Consider the following 23,328-nt stretch of genomic DNA (forward strand, 5'->3'; position numbering starts at 1 on the left):
CTTTAACCAACCCAGCACAGATACACTGTTCAGTGCCCCACCCCTTATTATGATCAATTATTTGTGGAAGGTAGGGGAGAGAGAAGGGGAGATCTGACAGGGACAGATACAGTACGGTACAGTACAGTCACACAGCACAGTGATGAGAGAATGACAAGAATGACAGCTATTGTTCACGCCACAGGCAATCCAATCAGTCACAAAGGCTCATGCAACTAAGGATCAAGTAAAGTTTTCAATAAAGTTTTACAAACTAGGCTTGATCTCCGCGACGGGGGGCGACCTGCGAGCCCCTTCGTTCTTACTGCCCTCCTTCCCTCCTCCAGTCCGCCTACTCCTCCTCCTCTCACTGCCCGCTGCCCTTGTGACCTTTGTCCTCGAGGGTGTGACCCTTAGGGAGGAGCCAGCGGAGAGGGAGGGCTGGGACTGAGAGGGGTCCGATAGTGAGGTGCTTCGTGATGTGCTGCTGTCCTCCTCCGATTGCGACTGCTCTCCCTGTGTCTGTTTCTCCTCGTCTGAAAGTCGGTCAGCCACCTTTATTGCTTCTCCACTAACGTTCTTTAAGAACTCAATTGACTGCCTACACACCTCATTAAAGTTGCCTCTACCTGCCTCGCTAACCGAAACACCAGAAGCACCAGATGACCTCTCTTTGAAAGGCAACCTGGAGGGAACTACTGGTCGGACTGATCTCGCTGAGTCTGTGGGCTTACTTGACCTTGGAACTACCTGAGCTGTGACAGCTGAGTTAACTGCACCATTTCTTTTGATGTCCTTGACAGGAATTCTAGACTTGGGCTCAGGCGTTATGGATTCGGGATCCACTTTCCTTGCCTCTGGCCTCACAACCTGCTTGGGCTTCTGCTTTCCTGAACTGTGTGTGTTAAAACTGAAGCCGGCTGCCTTGACTGGGAGTCTAGACTTTTGCTGCCTGTTCTCTGAGACTACTTTAGTCTGATGACTTTGAGTGCTAGCTTTCTCCAGTCTCTCCACAGACTCCCTACAAAACTGAGCTTCAATTCTACTAGCTTTCTGTAAGGTGGGTTCAGAAGATGACTGCAAATTGAAAACTACACTACCACACTGGATGTAGTTGGCCTGCACATTAGAGCACTCTAAGTTATTGTTGTTATTGTAGTTTTCTAAGGGGTAATCTTTTCTGCCCGTCGGGGAAGAGTTAGTGCTATCAAAGTGACTTTCAGCTAATTGAGACTCCATGCTAATGTATTCCGGCATCTGACTGTCTGAGGACTCAGTTTTAACATCAGTCAGTTCAGCTGAGCCAGGGTCTTTCTTTATAGTAATGGAAGCTGCGATGCCCATCTTAATGGGGGTGCGTAATTTGGGGTCGACCTTGGAGGCTGTGACAGTGCATGAGGTGGTGTCAACGGATGGAGGTGCGTCCAGGCAGTCAGCACTGCCCTGCACTGTGTTGCCTCTGGATGGTGTTATATCTGTGGTTTCCTCTACCTTCCCCTCTACAGCTCTTTCCCCTGCCTTTGAGTGAGAGGTGACTACCCCCGCACTCCTGCCCCCTTTCCCCTTGTCCCCTGACTGCCCATCTGATGTATGCTCACCAATCTGGAAAAACTGAAGTCTCTCTTCAACAAAGTCCCTCTTGCTCATGTCAATAGCACCACTGCGGGTCATCTCAAACATCTTGCCCTCATGGAAGGGGAAAGGGTTGGGCTCACTAGTTGGGGTGCTCTCATCTGTTGGGGTTCTTGCTGGAGTGGTATCCGGTGTGGTGGCTTGCGATTTGTCGTCCACTGACAAAGCACAGGGCTTTGGATCTTCGTCTTTGTTTTTAGCATCAAAAGCTCCCTCCTCTCCCACATTACCAGACCATGGATCGAAATCCAAGCCTTTAGTAGCCACAGTTTTAAAGGTAGTGTTTATGCCCTCTTCTAGTTGGTGCTGAAAATAATTGTCGGCAAAACCTTGTCTATCAGGGAGTCTTCCCTCCAAAGAATAGATTTTATCCTCTTTCCCATTGTCTGATTTTTTCCCTGATGACCTCTTTGTTTGTGCATTTTCCCCTGTTTCCTCATTTGGCGTGCTCTCCTCTTCAATCACTTCAAGTTTACTCTGGCTGAAAGACCGATCTCCTGCTTTTCCCTCATTCGACATGCTGGATGTTTTAGGGTCACTCAGTCCATCATCCTCATCTTGTAGGTCATACCCATCAAGAGAATCTATCTCAGTGGCATCTGTATCATGGGAAAATTCAGCAGTTGTTGCTAAAGAGCAATCAGTGATAGATTGATCATTTCCATTCTGTTCACATTCTACCTCTTCTCCTTTCACAATGCCATTGATACCTGACTCCTTGTGATGTGAGCCGTTTCTCTCTGGTTTCCTAGGCTTAACACGTTTCTCACACTCCTCAGCCATTTTGAAGGTGTACTTCTTAAGGGGGGCAGGGTGAAAAACAGATTCATCATCACTAGAGTCACTGTTGTCAGCTCCAGGTGGGAGAGGGGAAGGAGGCTGGACTCTGATTACTGGGTCTGCAAGCAGATGCCTGTCATGTTCCTCTTGAAGGTTTACCTCTATCATCTCTGTTTCAGCTTCTGAGGAAGGACATGACCCCCTCTTTTCAGGGTCACCATGCTCAGTCTCTAAAGGTGGTGGTGGAGGGAACTCGATGTAAGCTATCCGTTTGTCTTTTGATCTTTTTCCAGACGAGTCTTGTTTTCTTTTTGAAGACTCTGATGATTGAGTGGCAGGTTTGGCTTTTTCTGCTGGTAATTCCTTGAAAATGAATGTCTTAGGCTGCTCTTCTTCCTCAGACTCCTCTGGGATTGGGCTAGGCATGCCAGCCATGGAACCAATGACAGGCTCTGGAGCCATGGAGTTCAGGTCGTAGCTGACCTCCTCAGAGGTAGGTGTCTTAGGAGTTACCGGACTCTTCCCTGAACTGTCTATAAATGTCACCTGTTCTAACGTGTCATCTTCAGGGCTTCCCTGTGGAGATGGCAGCTGTTTCTGTTTAACAGAATAAAACGCTCCACGTGTTTCATGCACTGTCCTGCTCTCATGGCTTACTACTTTTTTGTATGTACTCAGCTGCCCAGTAGCAGTTTCTTTCTCATACTGTTTACCTACTTGAATGCTGACATACACAGGAAGAGGTTTAATGTTCGCAGTGACACCTGGGGTCACTTTTTCAATATACTCAACTTGGTTATCATCGACACCATTACAGACTATATTAACAATCTGCCTGCTAGAATCTGAGTTCACTACAGATGACAATTCACTAGGTGATTTGCTGGCACCTGAATTAGGGTGCTGTCTATTTCTGGGTATGTGAGACCCTGTTCTTTCAGATTTAATGGAGGAATCTAACTTTAAAGTACTACTTTGATGATGATCTATAAAACTAGACGACACCCTAACAGGAATTTGTGATTCCGAGTTTTTTTTTAGAGCACCATTGCATTTTTCAGCAATACAAGGGTCTTCTCGAATAACCAACTCTGTGTAAATTATCTTTTTAGTTGTTTCTTCTTGTGTGGTATTTCCATCACTCAGTGAGTGCTGCTCATTCTGTGAGTCATCTTTTTGCCTATCATGCACTAGGGTATGGGTGAGCTTTGTCTTTTGGCCTTTCAGTTGCCCATTGCCATGGTTTTCCCAAGTTTTGTATATTTTCCTGTCTTCATTGACAATTTGCTCCTTGCTGTAAATATTTTGGTGATGTTTTGGTGAAGAGTTATCTGACTTATTTCTCTGTCTGTCACTCTGATTTTGGGCAAACGCTTGAGCCTTTCTAACGTTATAACTCTGGCCACCCTCACTATCTTTTTGGGGGCTTCTCTCACTTTCTGAAGACTCTGTTGACTTTGGGAGATTCCCCCCTGCAAAAACTTGGTAAACAGGTAGCTTACTTTCCTGCAGCTTCCTTACGGGGGATCCTGAAGTTTGTCCCCATTGTGGACCTTTATCTTGTTTCTGGGCCTCTGATTCAAATTTCATTCTTACTGAGCTAACCTTAGATGATGAGGGTTGGAAATATTTAGATGATTCACTTGCACTGCTAGCAGATGAGCAGTCCCCCTTTTTTGGGTCATCATTGCATTGAAGCAAGACCCGTCTTTCAGGACTGCTTGGCAGACTGGCACATTTTCTGTCATGGGAACCATACTTATCCCTAAACCTGTCTCTGCTCCAGTCCTCTCCAGTCCCCCCATTTCTATGAACTGACCTCTCTGGGCTACTACAAGTTGAGCTGGGCCCAGAACGAGTCTCCCTTGCATCTTGTCTGCGGTGCTTCTCAGGGGACTGAAGCTCGTCATTCAGTTTTTCAGTTTTATCACGAAAGAATTGTGAGACTTCACTAAGTTTTTCCTCTGCCTCTTTGACAGTTCGGTCTACTCTGTCCTCATATTTTTGCTTCTCTCTGCTTTTATTCTGCCCGTCGTCAGAAACTCTCATCCAAATAGACCTTTTTGGACTATCAGGATCAGAAGCATACTGCAACAAAGTGAGTTTGTCATAATTGTCATCATCTGATGATCTACCTGACCTATCAGGCTTTAGCATGAATTCTCTAATTGAGCCACCTTGTGTTCCCTCACCATAGTATCGAGACCTGTCAATTACAGATTCGTCTGAGTCTGAATGGGAAGAGTCACATTTTTCTGACTGGAGCATTTTCTCTGCAAACTTGTATGATTCTCCCCTAGTTTCGGATGATTCATCATCATGGTACTCTACTGACTGCTGACTAAGCAATTTCAAGGTCTTATCATTCTCCACAGAGACAGGCATGTGTATTCTGGAGTCCAGATAACAAGGAAGAGATTCTTCAGCTTCTATGTTGTCTTGTTGCTCATTGCCCATCCTATTTTGTATTTCTTTCATGCCACTTTTGCCCTGAAATATGTACATTTCCTTCTCAGGGTGATTTTTTGTTTCTCGGATAATTACTTCAGTTGGTTCAGCTTTGTTGCCTTTCTCGATGTGAACCTCAATGATGCGCTCAACTTTGGGCATTGGGTCTAGAGGCCTAACAGATGAATCTGCCCCTTCACTGCTACTTTTGTGCTCAAACAGGCCTGTTAACTCTCTCGAAGGATCCTTTCCAGACTGGAAGGCCTTCATTATGTCTCGTACAGACATAGTTTCCTCCATCCTCTCAGATACAGCCTCTTTAGCAGGAGGTTTGTGGTACACCATTCTTGTAGTTGTTGTTATGTGAGTTTCCTCTTTGACCCGCATGCCTTTGCCCATCACATCATCCTCTGCATTGACTCTGGCTTGGTAAGCTTTAACTCTTTCTTTGATGGACCCACCAGGTGACCGGGGCTCAGTGTCTGCACACCGCAGTGGACGCTTTGTCATTCTAGCATCTTCCAATGCTGGGTCCTTAGAATCGTCTGGATGCTCATAGCTCCGTATGACATGTACAACCTCAGTGCGTGTTTCAGTGATGACAGGGGGAATCTCCTGAAAGAGGCCTTTGGGCCCCATTCCCTCTGCACTTTGGGGAGCTGAGGGGGTTCTCTCACTGCGAGTCTCAAACCCACTGTCGGAAAGCGGACTCTTGTCTTGGTCATGGGAGACGTCATCGGGAGAATCCAGTGCTATTTCAGGACCAAACAATGCATCAGCTAGCTTTGAAAGTTCTTTTTCTGAAGGTGAAGGGCGCATGTTAGTTGGAGGCATTTTGAGCTTGTTCTCCTGTAATGCCATTGCAGGTTTCAGGACACGTTTTTGTTTCTCCTCTCCTTCTCTCCTTGCTTCCTCAGTTCTTTGTTTAGCCTCTGCTATTTTAGAAAGAGAGCTTGTGCCAATGTCATTAGTTAGGTAATCAACAACTTTAGCAAGGTTAAAATCTCTGTCAGATACTGGTTTTGTTTTCATTTGAGGGGCTAATGTTTCATATCGAGGGGGACATCTCCATTCATTTTGTTGATTATCATCTATGTCATCCTCTGGGACATCTTCTGTTTTGCTGTTTTTAATATTTGACTTACTTTCTCTCAAAACATCCTTGCTAAGAATTTCACTGACTTTCACCAAGTCCTGTTTTACCTTCTCTACGATCTTGAAAGGCTCCTCATCGTCCACTTTATGTTCCTTAGAGTGAGAATGATAACCTTTTGAGCTTGAATTTGTATCAGTTTGTAAAATTGCAGACATTCTGATTAGGTCCTCCTTCATGTCAGCAACATCTTTTAGTATCTCCTGGCTGTTAGACAGAGGGGATGAAGAGGTAGCAGATTTTAGTGTTCCTGGGGACATGTGCAGGGGAGTCTTGACAGGAGACAGAGTTCTGGCAAAAGAGGACTGAGTCTGGGTATTAACCTCTTGGGGCATGGCCTTTCTGGGGGACAGGAGAGCAACTGTTGACTTGGAGACTTCAGGGAGCTTTTTAAACTGGTGTTCTGGTAAGACATTTATAACAGAATAGACAGGAACTGTAATAGTGCTGGAAGTTACAGATGTGGTAGAATTGGGAGGGGATCTGAGGGAGGCATACAGTGAGTTGGACGCAGAGGAACGGATAGACTGGTAAGAGGATGAGGGAGAGGAGGACACTGACTTTAGTGTGCCGTAGCCAGCAGAGCAGGAATTAAATGTTTTTTCCACTTCATCAAAGGCTGCATTCACATTTGTTGTTGCTGCATTTGTTGTGGCTTGAATTCTTTCCTGCAGGGTGCTTGTAAGATGAGTTGTTGGGGAGGAGGAGCGATATTTAGTCGGGGAAACTGTCCCATTGATCAGTGCAGCTGCTGTAGTGGCTGAGCCGGATTTCAATGGTGAGGAGAGGGTCGACAGGAATCCTCTGGCAGATGCATCAGTGTTGGTTTTTATGGAGGAAAAGCCCGGGACAGTTTTAATGGGGGAGCAGGTTGCTGGAGGGTTTGAGGTTACAACAGACTTGTATGGCAAACTTGAGCTATACATGTTTAGTGAAGACTTAGGTGAGGCTGGAGGGGTCATAGAAATGGAGGATCTTTCCAGCAAGGTCCCGCCAGATGGTACCGGAGAGGTCCTGGCTGAGAGCCCTGTGAGGCCTTTAAGTGAAACTGGATCAGGAGAACTCTTCCCTGGAGAGGACAGAAGGGTGGGGGAGGCTTGGACTGGATACTGAGCACCTTGAACTACAGTCTTTATTGGTGAGGAGATTGTTCTGTAGGATCGAATCGGTGATGCTATGTCGCTGGCAGATTTAATGGAAGACGCTGGTGACCCTCCAATGATGGATTTTATGGGAGAAGCAGAGTTCACAGACCACACCGACCTCAGTGGGGAAGCTGAGGGGGTGTTGGATGAGGAGCTGGAGAGGGAGCAAAAACCAGACTTGGTCTGGCTAGGGACATTGACGGGAGAGCTTGTCGCCCAGGCCTGGTAGGTGCGCGTCGTAAAGACAGGCTTGTAAGCGTAGCCAGAAGGCTGCGGCGTGGTTTTTGGAGTGGTGTTATGGCCTCTTTCAGCTGTTTCTAGCATAATCAAATTAATAAAAGTAAACAGAAATAGTTAAATAAGAGAGAAAAGAGAAACAAGATTTAGTCAGGGGATAAATCCAGAAACAACCAGTAGTGAAAATACTGAAAGTGTGGAGGCTTTTGACAATGGAAAGCTAAGTGGGAAAATAAAGTAACTCATGCCTGTGGTAAATGGGTGGATATGCAAAATTATAGTAAAATATCAGCCACTTAAATAAGATAACAAGCTCTAAATATTCAGAAAATATGTTCAGATTTTAAGTGGAAAACAATTAATAGTCTCTTCATTTATGCTTAGAAATTTCATAAGTACCGGAGCTTCGTAAAGAGTACATTTAGATTCAGTCAATAGGTTTTATGTCAAACTAGATCTGTCCATTAGGCCTGGGTAAATTAAAATTTCAATTGATACTATATATATATATATATATATATATATACACATATATACACACACACACACACACACACACACACACACAGTTGTGGTCAGAATGAATGGCACACCTGGTAAATATGATCAAAAATGGTTGTAAAAAATAAATCTGCATTGTTTTTTGATCTTTTGATCCTTCATTCAAAACAATTTGCAAAAATCTAACCTTTCATTGAAGTAAAATAATTGAAAGTGGGGAAGGGGAGGGGGTCACATTATGAAATAAATGTTTTTCCCCAAACTTTGGCCACGATTATTGGCACCCCTAGAATTTTTTACGAGTAAAAATATCTCTGAAGTATACTCCCATTAATATTTACCTTTTTTTTATCACACCAGGGTGACTAGGAACATGAAATTGTCTAGCTATGACTTCTTGTTTCACAGGAAGTTTAAATATGAGAAAACACAAAGACTAAATTCCCTTAATAATCCATCACAATGAGTAAAACCAAAGAATATAGTTCTGATCAAAAGATAGTTGAGCATCACAAAATAGAAAAAGGCTGTAAGAAAATAACTAAAGAATTGAAAATCTCCATTTTGACCATCAGGTAAATAATTAAGAAGATCCAATCAACTAAAGATGTTACGGATCTGCCAGGAAGAGGACGTGTGTCTATATTGTCTTAATGCACGGTGAGGAGGAAAGTTTGAGTGGCCAAAGACTCTCCAAGGATCACAGATGGAGATTTGCAGAGATTACTGAGTCTTGGGGGTCAAAAAACCTAAACAATATATCAAACAACCCCTACACCACCACATGTTGTTTGGGAGGGTTTCAAGAAAAATCCTCCTCGCTCCTCCAAAAATAAACTCCAGCATATTCAGTTGTCAGACATGACTGGAACTTCAAAAGGGACCGGATTCTATGGTCAGACTAAAAAAAGGGTTTTTTGGCAGCAAACCCACCAGATTTGTTTGGTGCAAACAGGGATAAAAAGTACCCCATGCCTACGGTTAAATATACTGCTGAATCTTATATGTTGTGGGCCTATTCTTTTGCTGGAGGTCCTTGGCATCTTGTTTAGATACATGGTATTATGGATTCTATCAAATACCATCAGATAAAAAATAAAAACCTGACTGCCTCTGCTAGAAATCTTATAATGGGCTGTGGTTGGATCTTGCATCAGGACAACGGTCCAAAACAAACATCAAAATCAACACAAAAATGGGTCATTGAGCACAAAATGAAGCTTCTGCCATTACAGTCCCAGTCCCCTAAACTGAACCCTATAGAAAATTAGTGGGGTGAACTGAAGAGATGAAGCACCAACATGAACTTGTGAATCTGAAGGATCTGGAGAGATTCTGTATGGAAGAATGGACTCTGATCTCTTGTCAGTTGTTCTCCAAACTCATCAGGCATTATAGAAGGAAACTAAGAGCTGTTATATTGGCAAAAGGAGGTTGCAAAAAGTATTTAATAACAGGGAGCCAATAATTATGGCCAGAGTGTTTTGGAGAAAAGCAATTATTTTATAATGTGATTTACCTCCCACTTTCAATTCTTTACTTCAATGAAAGGTTCGATTTTTGCAAATTTTTTGAATGAAAGATCAAAAGGACAAACAATGCAGATATATTTTTACAGCCATTTTTTATCATATTTACCAGGGGTGCCATTAATTATGACCACAACTGTATACATGGATATATATACATGCCATTGTTTTAAATTAATGTTTACATTAATAATTGCATTTTAAAATAAAGGAGTGTGTTAAATAGCTTATTAATTAAATAGGTATTAATACCATATAAATCTGACCAATTACAAGGCAGTTTTAACAAGTTACAAAAAAACATCCTAAATAAATGAACAAGCAAGCAAGTGGTAAATATCGATATTGAGTTCCATGGCTTTATATCATAAGCAATTACAAGAACTGTCAATAAAAGAAAAGAAAGCTATTTTGAAAATAATATGATAAATAACAATAAAAGAAAATATGTTCAGATTTTAATAGTGCTCTAAGCGATGTTGGTTGACGTCACTTCTTGTTGACGTTCAAAGTATTGTCAAACAAAACGGAGGCTAGCTCGACCCTCCCTACTCCTCATCCCGTTCCCTCCCTCTCTCTTCCGTGTTTCCTGAAACAGTCACTTTGCGCGTTCCTTCTCCTTTTCCCTATTCTTTGTTATTTGTTCATCGGAACGTCGTCTCTTTGGTCGTGTGTCGGCCATATCAAAATTCTCAAGAATATAAAATTTTAATGTTAGTCGTTTTCGTTCAAGGACATCTCTCCTCTAGCTAATTTCCCTCTTCATGCTTCTCTCTCCCCTCCACTCCCTTCATGTGCATGCGCACTAACCCCCCAACCCCCTAATCATTCTTGTCGATAATTGGCTGGAACACTGTTTGTTATGTTTCATGGTCCAGGTTGGGCCAGTTTGTTTTTGTTGCCGTTTGTGGAGCCTGGGCTGTCTACAGAGACCATGTTTTTTTTTACAGTGTTTTCAGGGGACAGGCAGCTAGCGGATAGTGAGGAGATGTTTGCTGTATGTGACAAAAAATATTTCGGCCTAAAAAACGCGTGACATTGCTTAGAGCACCTTTAAGAGGAAAAAAATTAATAGTCTATTAATTTATGCTTAGAAATGTCATAAGTACCTGTGCTTCGTAAAGAGTACATTCAGATTCAATCAATAGGATTTATGTCAAACTAGATCTGTGCATTAAGCCTTGCAGGGTAAATGTAGACCTGCCACTGTTTATTATATTGTTAATATTAAACAAAAATGAAGGGGAAAAAATAACACTCACCGATCACAACTGGGTAACTTTAATACATTTAACAAGACATCTATGATTGAACAGGAACAAAGTTTTTCCCACATGGGGGAAAGAATTATGTAATATTTAAATTACAATCGCTACTATATATATATATATATATATATATATATATATATATATATATATACACATACATATATATACATGCCATTGTTTTAAATTAATATTTACATTAATAATTACATTTTAAAATAAAGGAGTGTGTTACATAGCCTATTAGTTAATTACTTATTAATACCCTTATAAATCTGACCAATTAAGGCAGTTTTAACAAGTTACAAAATAAAAACATCATAAATAAATAAACAAGCAAGCAAGCGGTAAAATATTGATATTGACTTTCATGGCTTTTAAGCATGAGCAATTACAAGAACTGTCAATAAAACAAGCAAGTTCTTTTAAAAATAATACAATAAATAACAATAAAACATAATGATGGGTTTATTCAAAAACACACCAGGCAATTCACAACCTGTGTAGACAATGTGGTAGCAAATCATATAAAATGCAAACAATGGGAAAAACAACACACTACAAAGAAAAAAAAATGCAAAAAGCAAGCAAACAAATGTAATTGTTTATGACTAATGTACACAGACATGATGTACTGGCGGTTCTGTTTTTGAAAATGGTGAGATATGAGATTACTGTGCCTTCATATATATGCCTGTATCAGATGCCTGTGTATGTGTGACATGTATGATTATGTCATGCTGATGTTTCAAGAACAAAGAAAATGTAGGACTCACTGGATGCTGGATCGGCCAGATAGCTGTAGCGCTTTCGCAATGCTAATGAGGCAAAGGTATGTCGTCGATCTTTGTCATTCTGCAATAACAAAAGTAAAAATCCTATGTAAGAACAAAGTGACAAAAATCGCAGTGCAATGACCTTTTAAGTGGCTAATTACTATAATTTCCTTTTGATTGTTTTGAAAGCACTGTATCAATGTTGGCCCAGATTTTTTTTTTTTAAAGTAATTATTTGATGTGGTACATTTAATTTAGGATATCAGTAAAACATTCAAATTGCTTCAGTTTCTGTAAGGAATGTTGTGCTACATTTCACTTTGAAATGCGGTCTCCTGAGAGAGGGTTAACTATACAAGCACAGCCCATTTGCTAACAGTGTGAAAGGTATTTTCCAGTGAAACTGCCTAATTGCTTCACTTTGAAATAAAATTAAATAGAAAAATCAAATCTGCAAAAGAGAAATGTGAAAATTTTTTCCAATAAGCCACAAAATAACAATGCTTTAAATCTACTAATAAACACAAAAAAGGAGGCATGCACTTGCCTGACTAATGACCTGGTAAAAAAGCTTTTGACCAATCACATAAATAAGCGTATGATCACATAAGCACCACACTAAAGGCAAAGGTGGACAAGTTATGAAATATGTACCTCATCATCAGGATCTGACTCCATTTCCTACAATTTCCAACGATGCATTGCAGCAATACATAATGGAGAGGCAGCAGCAGAGGATGGTGAGCATGTGAAGATGGGGTTGAAGGGAGAGGAGTAAGAAAAAGGAGTTTAAAGATGACAGTAAGGGAGTGGAAAAGGTAAAAAATGCAGATGCAGAGAGATTAAAAGTGAGCAAGACAAAAGGATAGGCAAAATAAAGTTACAGCTAAAGCAGCAACACAAATAGCTCTGTGACAATGTTTAATAGTTGAAGACTCAAGATAACGCTAGAAGAAATGTCACAGAATCATGTTTATGTTTGTTCTTACCTTCCTGTGTGTTGGCAGTGTGAAGTTAAGGTTGCAGATTGCACTCTGTGGCAGGCCTTTTGCGCTTTTAGGTTCTCTGAGGAAAGATATTCTCCCACATGGCTCTTGGCCCATATCTCTGACCTACAAAATCCATACACACACATAGAATGACAAAAAATCTTAACATATTACTACAATCATATCAGTAGCCCGACAAAAGCTGTTTTAGTTTATATTGAGCTCATGGGATCTGCTATGTTGAGATCACATGACCAGTTGACTAATTATTTTCTTTAATTTAATTTATCCCAACTATTTTGAGACCTGTAGCAGGAATCAAATTTGAAATGAGATCAGGTTGTGCATAAAATTGTAAAATGACTCAGTTTAAACATCTGTTATGTTATCTATGTTCTATATATAAGTGAATAAAATATTGGCTCATGTGATTTGAAAGTCTTTTAGTTTTCATTTTATTCAAATTTAAAAAACGTCCCAACTTTTCCGGAATTTGGGTTGTAAATGCACCGTTAACTTACTTTATATCTTCTTAACTTACTTTATATATTTTTGCATTTCAAAATCCAGATTTAACTGTATAGCTGATTTACTTTATTATACTTGTTTAGTGAAATTCTGTATGTGCATCTATACATTTTTTTTCAATCGATTTGACATTTCTCCAAATAATTGTGGTTGCTCTCAAAACAATTAAAAGCAAACTAATCACTCTTGTTGGCGAAACAGTTAAATATTCACTGCATAATGAAGCACTGCATTTTATTCTAGTAATGCGTTTATCAAAAATAAATACTAACATAAAAACTAATAGTGTGTTCCTTGTTGATTTGATAACAAATTCATCTATAGATACACAACTACATGAATTAATCTTTAATCGTATTCTTCAAAGTTCTTTAATGATGAGTTTAGTTGCATAGCGATGAGTTTTCTCCCCAAAGAATAATACAATAATAAATAAATAAACAAATGAAATGCAATCATTGAATCAATTACTTTTTTATCTTGCCTCTGATTTACTTCTGGCCAGAGAATTTTCACAAATCTAAATATCCATCCTTGACATGCTTGTACCTCAACTTTAATATGGTGGAAGGAACACCAAAAAACAAAAAAATATCACTCCATTTGCTCCTGATCACCCTGCAGAAAGTGAATTTCATTGAGGGAGTTTAAAAAATGTGTATGGACCCAAGACAATATTGTGTGCCACAACACAAGTGGTTGAAATGGCAGCGCAAGATAGTGATGTTGCCTCTTCTTTGTCCAGGGACACTGACTGGGGCACAACGTTTATATTGGGCTGAACTTTCTGTCCAGCTTCTCTCAAGGAAAGACCATAATTTATAACACGGTCAATTAGGGTGGCTCTTATTTAATTTGTAACTATACCCTATACTTCTACCTCTCTCCTCCCACACCTTGATCTCCCCTTCCTCGCTTTCCATGTCTACTTATATTTTCTTCTCTTGCTCTTTCCACAGAGGTCTTCAATCCTGATCCTGGAGGGCCGCTGTCCTGCAGAGTTTAGTTCCAACCTGCTTCAGCACACCTGCCTTTGTATATATTCAAGCCATCCTGAAGAGCTTGATGAGCTGACTCAGGTGTGTTTGATTAATGTTGGAACTAAACTCTGCAGGACAGCGGCCCTCCAGGAGCAGGATTGAAGACCTCTGCACTATACCATTGACCACCACTCTACCTACTTCTTCTCCCTCTACTCTTCCCTCTTCCCCTTTTTCTACATCCTCAACTCTTCTTGCTCCATCTCCTCTTTCTATTGACCTTATTCACAGCAGAGCCATCTTTGACTTTTAACGGGAATGAAAGCAAGGCTGTGAGGGATAGACATCTATTCAGTGGGTTGTTCTGTTATTTAATGCGTTTTTGGATTGTTCTGCTGACGAAACACACCAAAAATAATTTTACAAGAAACTTCAGTAGACAAAAAACCCAGAAAATATGAGCTGTGTAAAATTATAAGTGATCTAGGAGTTGTATACAGCTTTTAACTGCGGATGTCGTTGAAAACACGATAAGTCTATCCCTCACAGCCTCGCTTTCATACTTGTCATGGCACTGCTGTGAATAAGGTCTATACTATCTATTACTTTTTATTACTTTCTCTTTTTACCTCTTCCACGGTTCTTCTCCCCCTCAATAATGCACCTCTCACTCTTACACCTTCTCTTTTTCTCCTTCTCATTCTTCTGCTACTTTTGTGTTGTTTTTCTTTCCCCTTTTATAGTTGTTGTAGTTGAGATAGTTGTAAACGATTAGGAAATTTGCATTTCCTGTGAAAGTATTCAGATCACCGCGTTAACTGTTTTGAAAGCAGTGATCTGAGTTTGGAGAAATGTGTCAAATCGACTGAGAAAAACTGTAATAGCTGGAAGAATTGGATTAATGAGCCACTGTCTCTCAAACCTTGATGTTGAATGGGAGTCGGTTCTCTTTGAAGGCATAGAAGTTGAAGATGAGTTGCTGGCCACTCTTTGCCAGAGGAGAGATGTTACCGTAGAAATCTACATGAATGGGCTTACCCTCCAGAATCTGACAAAGAAACAAGGGACAGATCATAAGAAGCTGTACATTTATGTCTTTATATTGTCAATTAATTATCCGAAAAGTGCTATTGTGTTTGAATATAGGATAATGTAAATGTGTGGGTGTTTTTATGAATATGGACTGAATGACAGGTACATGTTCTGTCATGTTTTTTTCTTATGCGTGTATACATGAATATTCACAAACTCATGATGACTCACTGTTTCCAAACACTGAGAGTATGTTCATCATTAATTATTTATGTGAACGTGTATAGTGTTGTGTTTGTGCATGTGTGAAGGCTAGAGTTTGAGTTACAGTTGCACACCTCAATGTCTTTGCTTCTTGCCACCTCCTCAAAGTTTTCCTGCTGCTCCAGAGTTTTGTCGACTTTGTCATCAGTCATGCAGAAGCAACGAAGGCGGGACTCTACAGGGTCGATCATTTTAGCAAACACCACAAACTTGGCCAGGTACGGAACACAGATCAGCTCTCGGTACAGCTGAGATGCTAAACCCACAGTCTCACAGATCTGCTGACAGTCTGCCAACCAAAATCTACAGAAAAGAGAGGAGAGGGGGTGGGGGATTGCCTAGAATAAGGAAAATTCTCCCCAATTCTTCAATTTTTCACAAATATTTACAGTTCTTTCGCTGTTACAACTCCACGGGATGAAGAATTTTGGTTCTAAGATGTTTACTTGTTTAAGATGATATAAATTATGGAAACAAAATCTTAATAAAAAATCTCAAAAAAGGCCACAAATCTTTGTTTCATAGACAAAAAATGCAAATAACAAAATATGACTATAGAAGCTTTTCTTTATAAGAAAATAAATATGCTTATCAAAAGGAGGAGAAAACATATCTCATATCTTTTGTTGTTGATGTCAAAGGCTGTGCGTACCAATAATTTTTTTTACGTAAATTAATCTTATTAGTAGCTAGTCAAATTAGGAAGATCCCAACATGAACATGTTGCATGACATGCATATTCCTAAAAACAACAAACAAAAATATGTAACGTAAAATAAAATAAACTACATTAAAACTACATTAAATGCAGGGTCAGAGGCAGCGAGAATATGCATGGTTTAATTTTGCATAATGCTTGGCTTATGCAGTTCAAGGTAATATCAATTAATGTTAATTATTAATTAATTAATGTTTATTTTTAAGAACATTATTGTTTGGAACTGAAATTCACAAAAAAGTGATTTGCATAATTTAGAGAAATTTGAGCAGAAAGATAAGCAGATCCTCACACTATTTATAGAAAAGGTGTCTGTTATTTAATGACCTTATGTGAACCTCTTCTCACTAATTAATTTTTCTAGACAACAGTCTGCTGTCATGTTTGAGTTCAATCAGCATCTGACTTTGCAGATGAACACGATTAGAATGCTATAAATTAATCTAGGCCACAAATCCTCCACTGTCTCCAACTTTGAAGGACATGATTTGAATCTGCATGTGATAAACTCCAACATCAGCTGAGACTCACCTGGCAGACACATTTGTGGTGAAGGAAACACAGTCTGTGACAAAGGAGAGAGGAGTGGTCCCAGTGATGTCTTCCCACTGTGCAGGGGATGTTCCACCTAAAAAGATGCAATACTTTTTAAACACTGGTGTCGGGAATCACTACAGAGCCTGTGATATCTGTTGGGTAGGATACTTAATTATTGATTGGTCCTTTTTATTTGATAGCAGTATGGAATTTGATGTCACTTTCAAATGCATGCTTTATCTCAGGGTATGTTTACACGGCAACGATATGCTTAAAACGGAGAAGTTTTTCCTTTTAGTTGTCCGCGTACAGAAGACACCATTGTCAAAACGATCCCCATTCACACGGATCCACGAAAATTATTAAAAACCCTGTATTCTGCTGCTAGGCTATTAGATGGCGATGAAACACTATAGACTGAAGACGTAATATGTATGTGCATGACGTCATCGTCTTCAGAGATTCACGTTTTTGCTGTTTACACGGAGACCGTTTTCAAAAACTTGCACTTTGAAACCCGTTTTCAAAACTTTGCGTTTTCACGCACCCAAAATGCCGTTGTCATGTAAACAAACGGCCAAAACGCATAAAAAGTTTTACGTTTTTAGTTGAAAACGGTGTCGTGTAGACAGCCCTAATTTACCTGCTATTTTAACTCTGTATACTCCAAAGTGAACCCAAATGTTGAAATTAAATTCAGATGGGGGATCATAAAATCAACGTGCAGTTGTTATTGCAGATTCATTAAGCCATTATGATTCATTTATATTTCTGCTCTCGAATGAAAGAAGCTCAAGTTTAAGTATTAAAATCAAAAAATTTAAGCCTGACATTTTCACCCCTATCTTATTTAAAATACACATACATAAACTTTCACTATTCACATGCCTGTGATGCTACAGAGCAGTCTAAGGCAGGGGGCAGGTTCTCCTTTGCGTCCATTAGCAACAGCCTCTTTGCATCTGGGCGGTACTGGGATTGTCATGGTGATGGGCTTGTGGAATTTCCTCCTCCTGGGCTCCACAGTAACAATCGGGCTGAAGGACGCACGGTTACCAGTGATGGTCCACACCATGTCCTCTGGTACTGGCTGTGCCTAAGAGAGAGAAACCGACAGAGAGAAAAGCAGTATTAAGAATAGGAGAACAAAACAGAATCTATTTGCAGAGCATCTACAGTGTGCAAATGTGTGCATGCATGCTGTGTGTTTGTTGTTCATGTCTCTAGGCATATGCTTCTAGCTAATTATCATTAGAATGTGAATAGCTTTTTATTGCTTTAGTCTCCTGACTTGTTCCTTGTGTAATGTATACATTCTCAGTTTCTATGCTATAGTCATGGGTTGTCTGCCAGGAAATGCATGTCGACCACAGTTAAACAGATATTTTCTATGTCCACAGAGTCACTATCTCCAAAGAATAGATGATATTCTGCTATTTTGTGTGTGTGTTGGGGGAGGAATATTCTACTATTGTGTGTGTGAGAGAGAAATAAAGTTCCCAGAGCTCCTTGAGATGAAAAGACAGGCCAGTTTTATGTAAACTGCTAAAATTACTTTATCTGAAAAATCATTCCGATCATTTTGTGAACCAGTTAGACAGACTCAGACAAAACAAATCGAACACTGTTTTGGCTTGTAAGTGTGTTTTCATCTACACAAGCTCTTCAACAATATCATAATATATATTTTTAAGTACATATTAAAAATATTTACTATAGAAACATCTTTTCCAGTTCCTGAAAACACAATTTTAAAATTCCCTTATATTTCCTGTTTTTCCATGACCTTGGAAACCACGTAAAAGTAAAAATTAAGTAAGCTTGACTAAATATAATTTGACAACAACCATCTTGATAAGCCTTTATACCTGTAGTCCAACACGAATCTTCTTTGTAAGCGCTCCGTGGGGAAATGCAGCCTTCACCATGGGAACCGCCTCACTACTCAGGACTCCGCCCTCAGGTCCCATGTGATCACTTTCTTGCTTGATGCGTGACACCACCGCAAAGTACTGTGGGAAATCTTTTGTGATAATGCGGCAGATGCGTTTTTTCTCCAGCTCTGCTAGACTGTCCATCTCTGTAATCACATATGAAATCACAAATAAACAAAAATCCTGAGAATAAAATGAAAGCTCCCCATGAGGTAGTTTTAGTTATGTCATCAGCTGTTTGTCCATTACCCTCATCCATGCCATTGAGCATTGAAGTGAGCTCTGTTACTTTGCAGTCATAATGATGTTCTTTCCAGGTCTCTCCATTATCGCTGCGTAGGACGATCAGCTCTCTCTCCTTTCCACGCATTGAGCCGAAATGAGGAATTTCTACTATCACAGGCCTGAAAAAAAAGTGAAGATAATAAAGGGGTGAACAGATAGTGGAACTCCAATGCATTTAATACAACCAAGCACTCAAAACCCGACAGCAAGATGGAGAATTACACCATGCAAATTGAAATCAGAACTAATTTAAAGAGAATTTAAGTGAAGAAGAGAATTTAAGATGGAAACCCTGATAAATCCCCGTAGAGATTATGTTTTTCATGATTTATCTGCTTTTACTGTGAAACTACAGATATTTTTAGCCACCTCGGAGGAACTCTTACCCCAAAAACTGTGCCCCGGATGGCCCCATCTCCACCAGTCTGCTCACAAGACCCTCCCCCTCCACCATAGGGGGTGGGTACGCCAGGCGGTGGCGCTTTGCTAGGCGGCAGGTGATTCGTGTTGGTGCTGGACACTTCCTGGGTGGAACGATTATACGCATACCATCATGACGACTTCCTCTCATCGACCCACCCCGAGCGTCCACCATGAAACTCACTAGGAACCTGTAAGAAGAGAATGAAGGAATAATGAAAGAGAGGGAAGGAAATTAAGAAAGAAAGAGGGACACCACGCTTAAACCACTACACAGACACGAACGAGTGAGAGACGATTCCCATGCTGTGATCACTGTACACCCAACACACGTGGTGAGGAAAGAGAGAGCGAGAGAGAAGGCAAAGGTCTAAGCAGAAACAGAAAAGAAGGAGAGACAGTAAGCGAGAACAGACCATTACAGCAAGAGAGATAGAGACAGAGGAAAAACAATTAAAGAGTGACAGTGCTTCGAGCTGTTAAACCTGGCAGCATTTAATCCCTCATTCAACAGCAACAGAGACACTTTGAAGAAACACAAGGGATTCCTTGAATATTGACCTACCAAAATATTACCACAGTTACTGTACTCATGACTCGCATTCAAATGCTATCCCGTTTACTGCCAAGATCAATTGTTTCGAAGCAGAGATCAGTGATCAACAGTGTGACCAAAAGCCCCTCCACAGGTGGACCAAAAACCCAAAACCCCCATTATCTGTTAATGTGAACTGAATGCAATTGTGTGTTTGTTACGTGCACATGAGATCCTAACACTGGATGTGGGCTGGGCAGTGCAGCTAAAATTCTAAATTGTGACATTTTTCAACCTACTGATGATATAAAATATTCCGGTTTAAATTTTTTATAGGTCTGTAATATTTTGTGTTTTTGAAGTCTCTTTTGTTCACCAAGGCTGCATTTATTTGATCAAAAGTACAGTAAAAATAGAAATATTGTGAAATATTATTACAATTTAAGATAATGATTTTCTATTTTGATATTTTATAAAAATTTAATTAAATTTGTTTATTTTAAAAATTTAATTTGTGTGTTTGCAAAGCTGTATTTTCAGCAGCCATCATTACGCCAGTCTTCAGAGTCACATGATACTCCAGAGATTATTCTAATATGCTGATTTGGACCTCAAGAAACATTTCTTATTATTATCAATGTTAAAAACAGTTGTGCTGCTTAACATTTGAGTGAAACCTGTGATACATTAATTTTTAAGATTCTTTGATAAATATACATTTAAAAAGAACAGCATTTATTTAATTTTTTTTTATAGTAAGTCTTTACTGTCCTTTTTGATCAATTTAATTCATCCTTGGTGAAGAAAAGTATTTAAAACCCCTCTTGAAAAGAGTTGAATAAATAAATAACTAAAAATCTCATGGAAGAAGGATATTTAATAATTTCCTTTTATATGGGTCAATATAACAATAAATAGTAAAACAAATTGCTTACATATCTATAATAAATATATATTTAATATACGAGATATGTCACCTCAAGGATTCAACAATATTGAGTGATGGCGTAAACAAGTTTTTGAATTAGAGTAAACTTTAAATCAGGGACACTATAAATGCTCTCACACTCACAAGACTTATTGGTGTGGACTAATCATGTCACCATCATTGTGAAATTCAGAATTAGTAATTTAAATCATCAGAAAAATTATCACAAATACACTGTAACATTTCAATATATTGCCCATTCCTAGTGAAAAAAAAAATGATGCAGCTTTAACAGGTGATTTCACACTGAGAACTGAAGCACATGACAAACTCCCTTTCATCACAAATTTTCTAATGTGCTGATGGTGCTAGTACTAGTCTGTGTAATGAGTGATCTGCAATTTATTTTAGAAATGTGCTGAAGTTGCTGATCTCTGAATGTATATGAGGTCCATTTTCCACAGACCGGCTATTCACACACCCAGTGTGGAGGAGCGCTCACACAGATGAGGAGATAAAACTGGGAATAAAACACTGGAGAACAGGAAAGAGATAAAGAGTGAAAGAATACAGGAGAGAACAGATGAAAAATATAGGGAAAAGACAGGACAGAAAGCTATAGAAAGAGTGATGTCACCGGACTCAGTTTTCACCTGGAGTCATACTGAGGAAGCGGGGAGGAAGGGCTGCAAAAGGGAAATTAACAAAAAGAAAAAAAGAACAGAAAGCAGGAGGTAAAAATAAACAACATTAATTATTACAGTTGTTGTCATGGTAAAACAGCTGACATACAAGTAAGCAAATCAAAAATCAGATCTTATGTGCAATGCAGAAGAAAGTGTGTGCATGGAGTGGGGGGGGGGGGGGGCCTAAAGGAAAACAAAATGTGCTTTATGCAAACAACTCAATGAAGCCGATGAAAAGCTTTTTGCATGCTTGCCCAAAACAGCATCATGTTTGCAGATTGGTTGGGTTAAATCATCTTCCACCAATCATAAATGGTATCATTATAATACACTAATGATATGCTCGGTCCCCCCTTAGGAGAAATAGGTTGTTAAAAGTAGAGAGTCAAGTTTTAGCGAAATGAATGACAATGCTGACATAATTGCCACTACTGGAAATGACTACACTTTTAAACTCTCATTAATAAAATAAAATTCTACTGTGTAATAAGGGGGGTTGAGCACTGCCGTTCAAAAGTTATAGGTCGGTAAGAAAGTTTTTTTTTTTTAAACAAATTGCACTAAATTGATTAAATGTGACAAAGACATTTATAATGTCACAACATATTTCAATTGTATTAAGGTTTCCACAAAAAAATATTAAGCAGCATAAGGATAAAATAATGCAGAAAACTGAAGCAATAGTAGCTAAACATTAAAGGTTGTATCAGTGATTTCTGGCCCCAAAATAAATGTCTAATCTTTCCTAACGATCAGCTAGCTGCTCGCCCCATAAGCATGCCGTCCAAAAACCGCGTCTCTGTAGGCAGCCTAGGCTCTGAGATCTCCACACAAAAACAAATGGGTACAACCACCACTCAAAGCCAAAATAAACAGTGTTCCAACCAATCACTGACAGGGGCGGGTGTTGCTCCGATTTCGCGTCCAGCCGTGCACGAGCGCAAAACCTCACAACACCCGCCCCTGTCATTTATTTTGGGGCCAGAAATCACTGATACAACCTTTAAGCTTTGCCATCACAGGAATAAATTAAATTAAAATATAAATTGTATTCTAAATTATTTATTATATTTTAATCAGTCATTTTAAATTGTAATAATCACAGTATTTCACAATATTACTGTTTTTCCTGTAATTTTAATAAAATAAATGCAGCCTTGATGAGAATAAGAGACTTCTTGCGAAACCATTCAAAAATCTCACCCGACCCAAACTTTTGAACAGTAGTGTATAATAAACATCATATATTATCAAAATATAATAATGTCGTGGCTACTAATGTGTTTGCATCCTTTAAAATCGTGTTAAACAATCTAAACACAAAAACGTATTCTTACCCAGAGTGCACGGGACTGCACGCAGTGTTGTGTGAGTGGTCCACTGTGTCAGGGGTCCAACTGTACCGCCGCATACACTCACTGTTGTATTCACGAGTCACTGCGAGGTGCTGTAAACACATCCAAACATAATGATATGGGGTCAGGAAAGTTGATTACCCCCTTTTAAAGGTGTGTGCAGGTTGTTAAAAAAAAAATACATTTCGAAAGATCTCCTGAGATGCCTTGTAAAACCACTGCCAAGATATGAAGTTAAGAAAACAATATGTCTTTGGAAACACTGCATTGATGCATCTGGATGAAACATGGCCTCAAACAGGACACTCAATAAGAAAAAAATAAGAAAAAACACAATGAGTGAAAGACCATGAAATAAACACCGACACGGCTGCAGATGGGGGTGGAGCTTATATTTATAAACAAACAATAACACACAAATACCAATGAGAGACTAAATGAGAGAAAACAAGTGTGTTCGGATTTTTGAGTAATGAAAGAATTGAAAAAATGGAGAGTGATGACTAACATGGTCATGATCAAGAACCTGTACCTTATTCTGAGGGTCCACCATGTAGGAAATATCTTTAAATACACTCTGAAGCTTTAAAAGAAAAACACAAATACAGGCAGTTTTACACTACTTGCTGTAAAGGAGGAAAGGGTGATCTTTGCTCTGCCAAACAAAAAGAGAGGAAATAAGGAGTGTG

General features: G+C 39.5%; 1 protein-coding gene across 36 annotated transcripts in view; it reads right to left on the minus strand.

Annotated features, from left to right (window-relative positions):
- The window catches only part of ank3a (ankyrin 3a), a 132,542-nt gene that overhangs the window by 17,098 nt on the left and 92,116 nt on the right, over positions 1-23,328 (minus strand). For 16 of the 36 annotated variants that reach the window (XM_077239359.1, XM_077239363.1, XM_077239361.1 and 13 more), the window contains 11 exons: positions 22,622-22,731; positions 19,102-19,326; positions 18,680-18,834; positions 18,365-18,576; positions 17,385-17,592; positions 16,491-16,587; positions 15,316-15,544; positions 14,868-14,993; positions 12,438-12,560; positions 12,103-12,129; positions 11,449-11,527 (listed from right to left, as the gene is read on the minus strand). In XM_077239359.1, the coding sequence (XP_077095474.1) occupies positions 11,449-11,527; positions 12,103-12,129; positions 12,438-12,560; positions 14,868-14,993; positions 15,316-15,544; positions 16,491-16,587; positions 17,385-17,592; positions 18,365-18,576; positions 18,680-18,834; positions 19,102-19,326; positions 22,622-22,731 (1,591 nt within the window). Of the gene's footprint in view, positions 1-254; positions 7,508-11,448; positions 11,528-12,102; positions 12,130-12,437; positions 12,561-14,867; positions 14,994-15,315; positions 15,545-16,490; positions 16,588-17,384; positions 17,593-18,364; positions 18,577-18,679; positions 18,835-19,101; positions 19,327-21,251; positions 21,285-22,621; positions 22,732-23,171; positions 23,223-23,328 lie in introns of those variants that run through there. The other 20 variants (XM_077239332.1, XM_077239343.1, XM_077239335.1 and 17 more) reach the window with 6 other exon arrangements.

The sequence above is a fragment of the Siphateles boraxobius genome, unplaced genomic scaffold, assembly GCF_051911475.1.
Source record: "Siphateles boraxobius isolate OS27281-9 unplaced genomic scaffold, OSU_SipBor_1 22, whole genome shotgun sequence".
Taxonomy (NCBI): domain Eukaryota; kingdom Metazoa; phylum Chordata; class Actinopteri; order Cypriniformes; family Leuciscidae; genus Siphateles; species Siphateles boraxobius.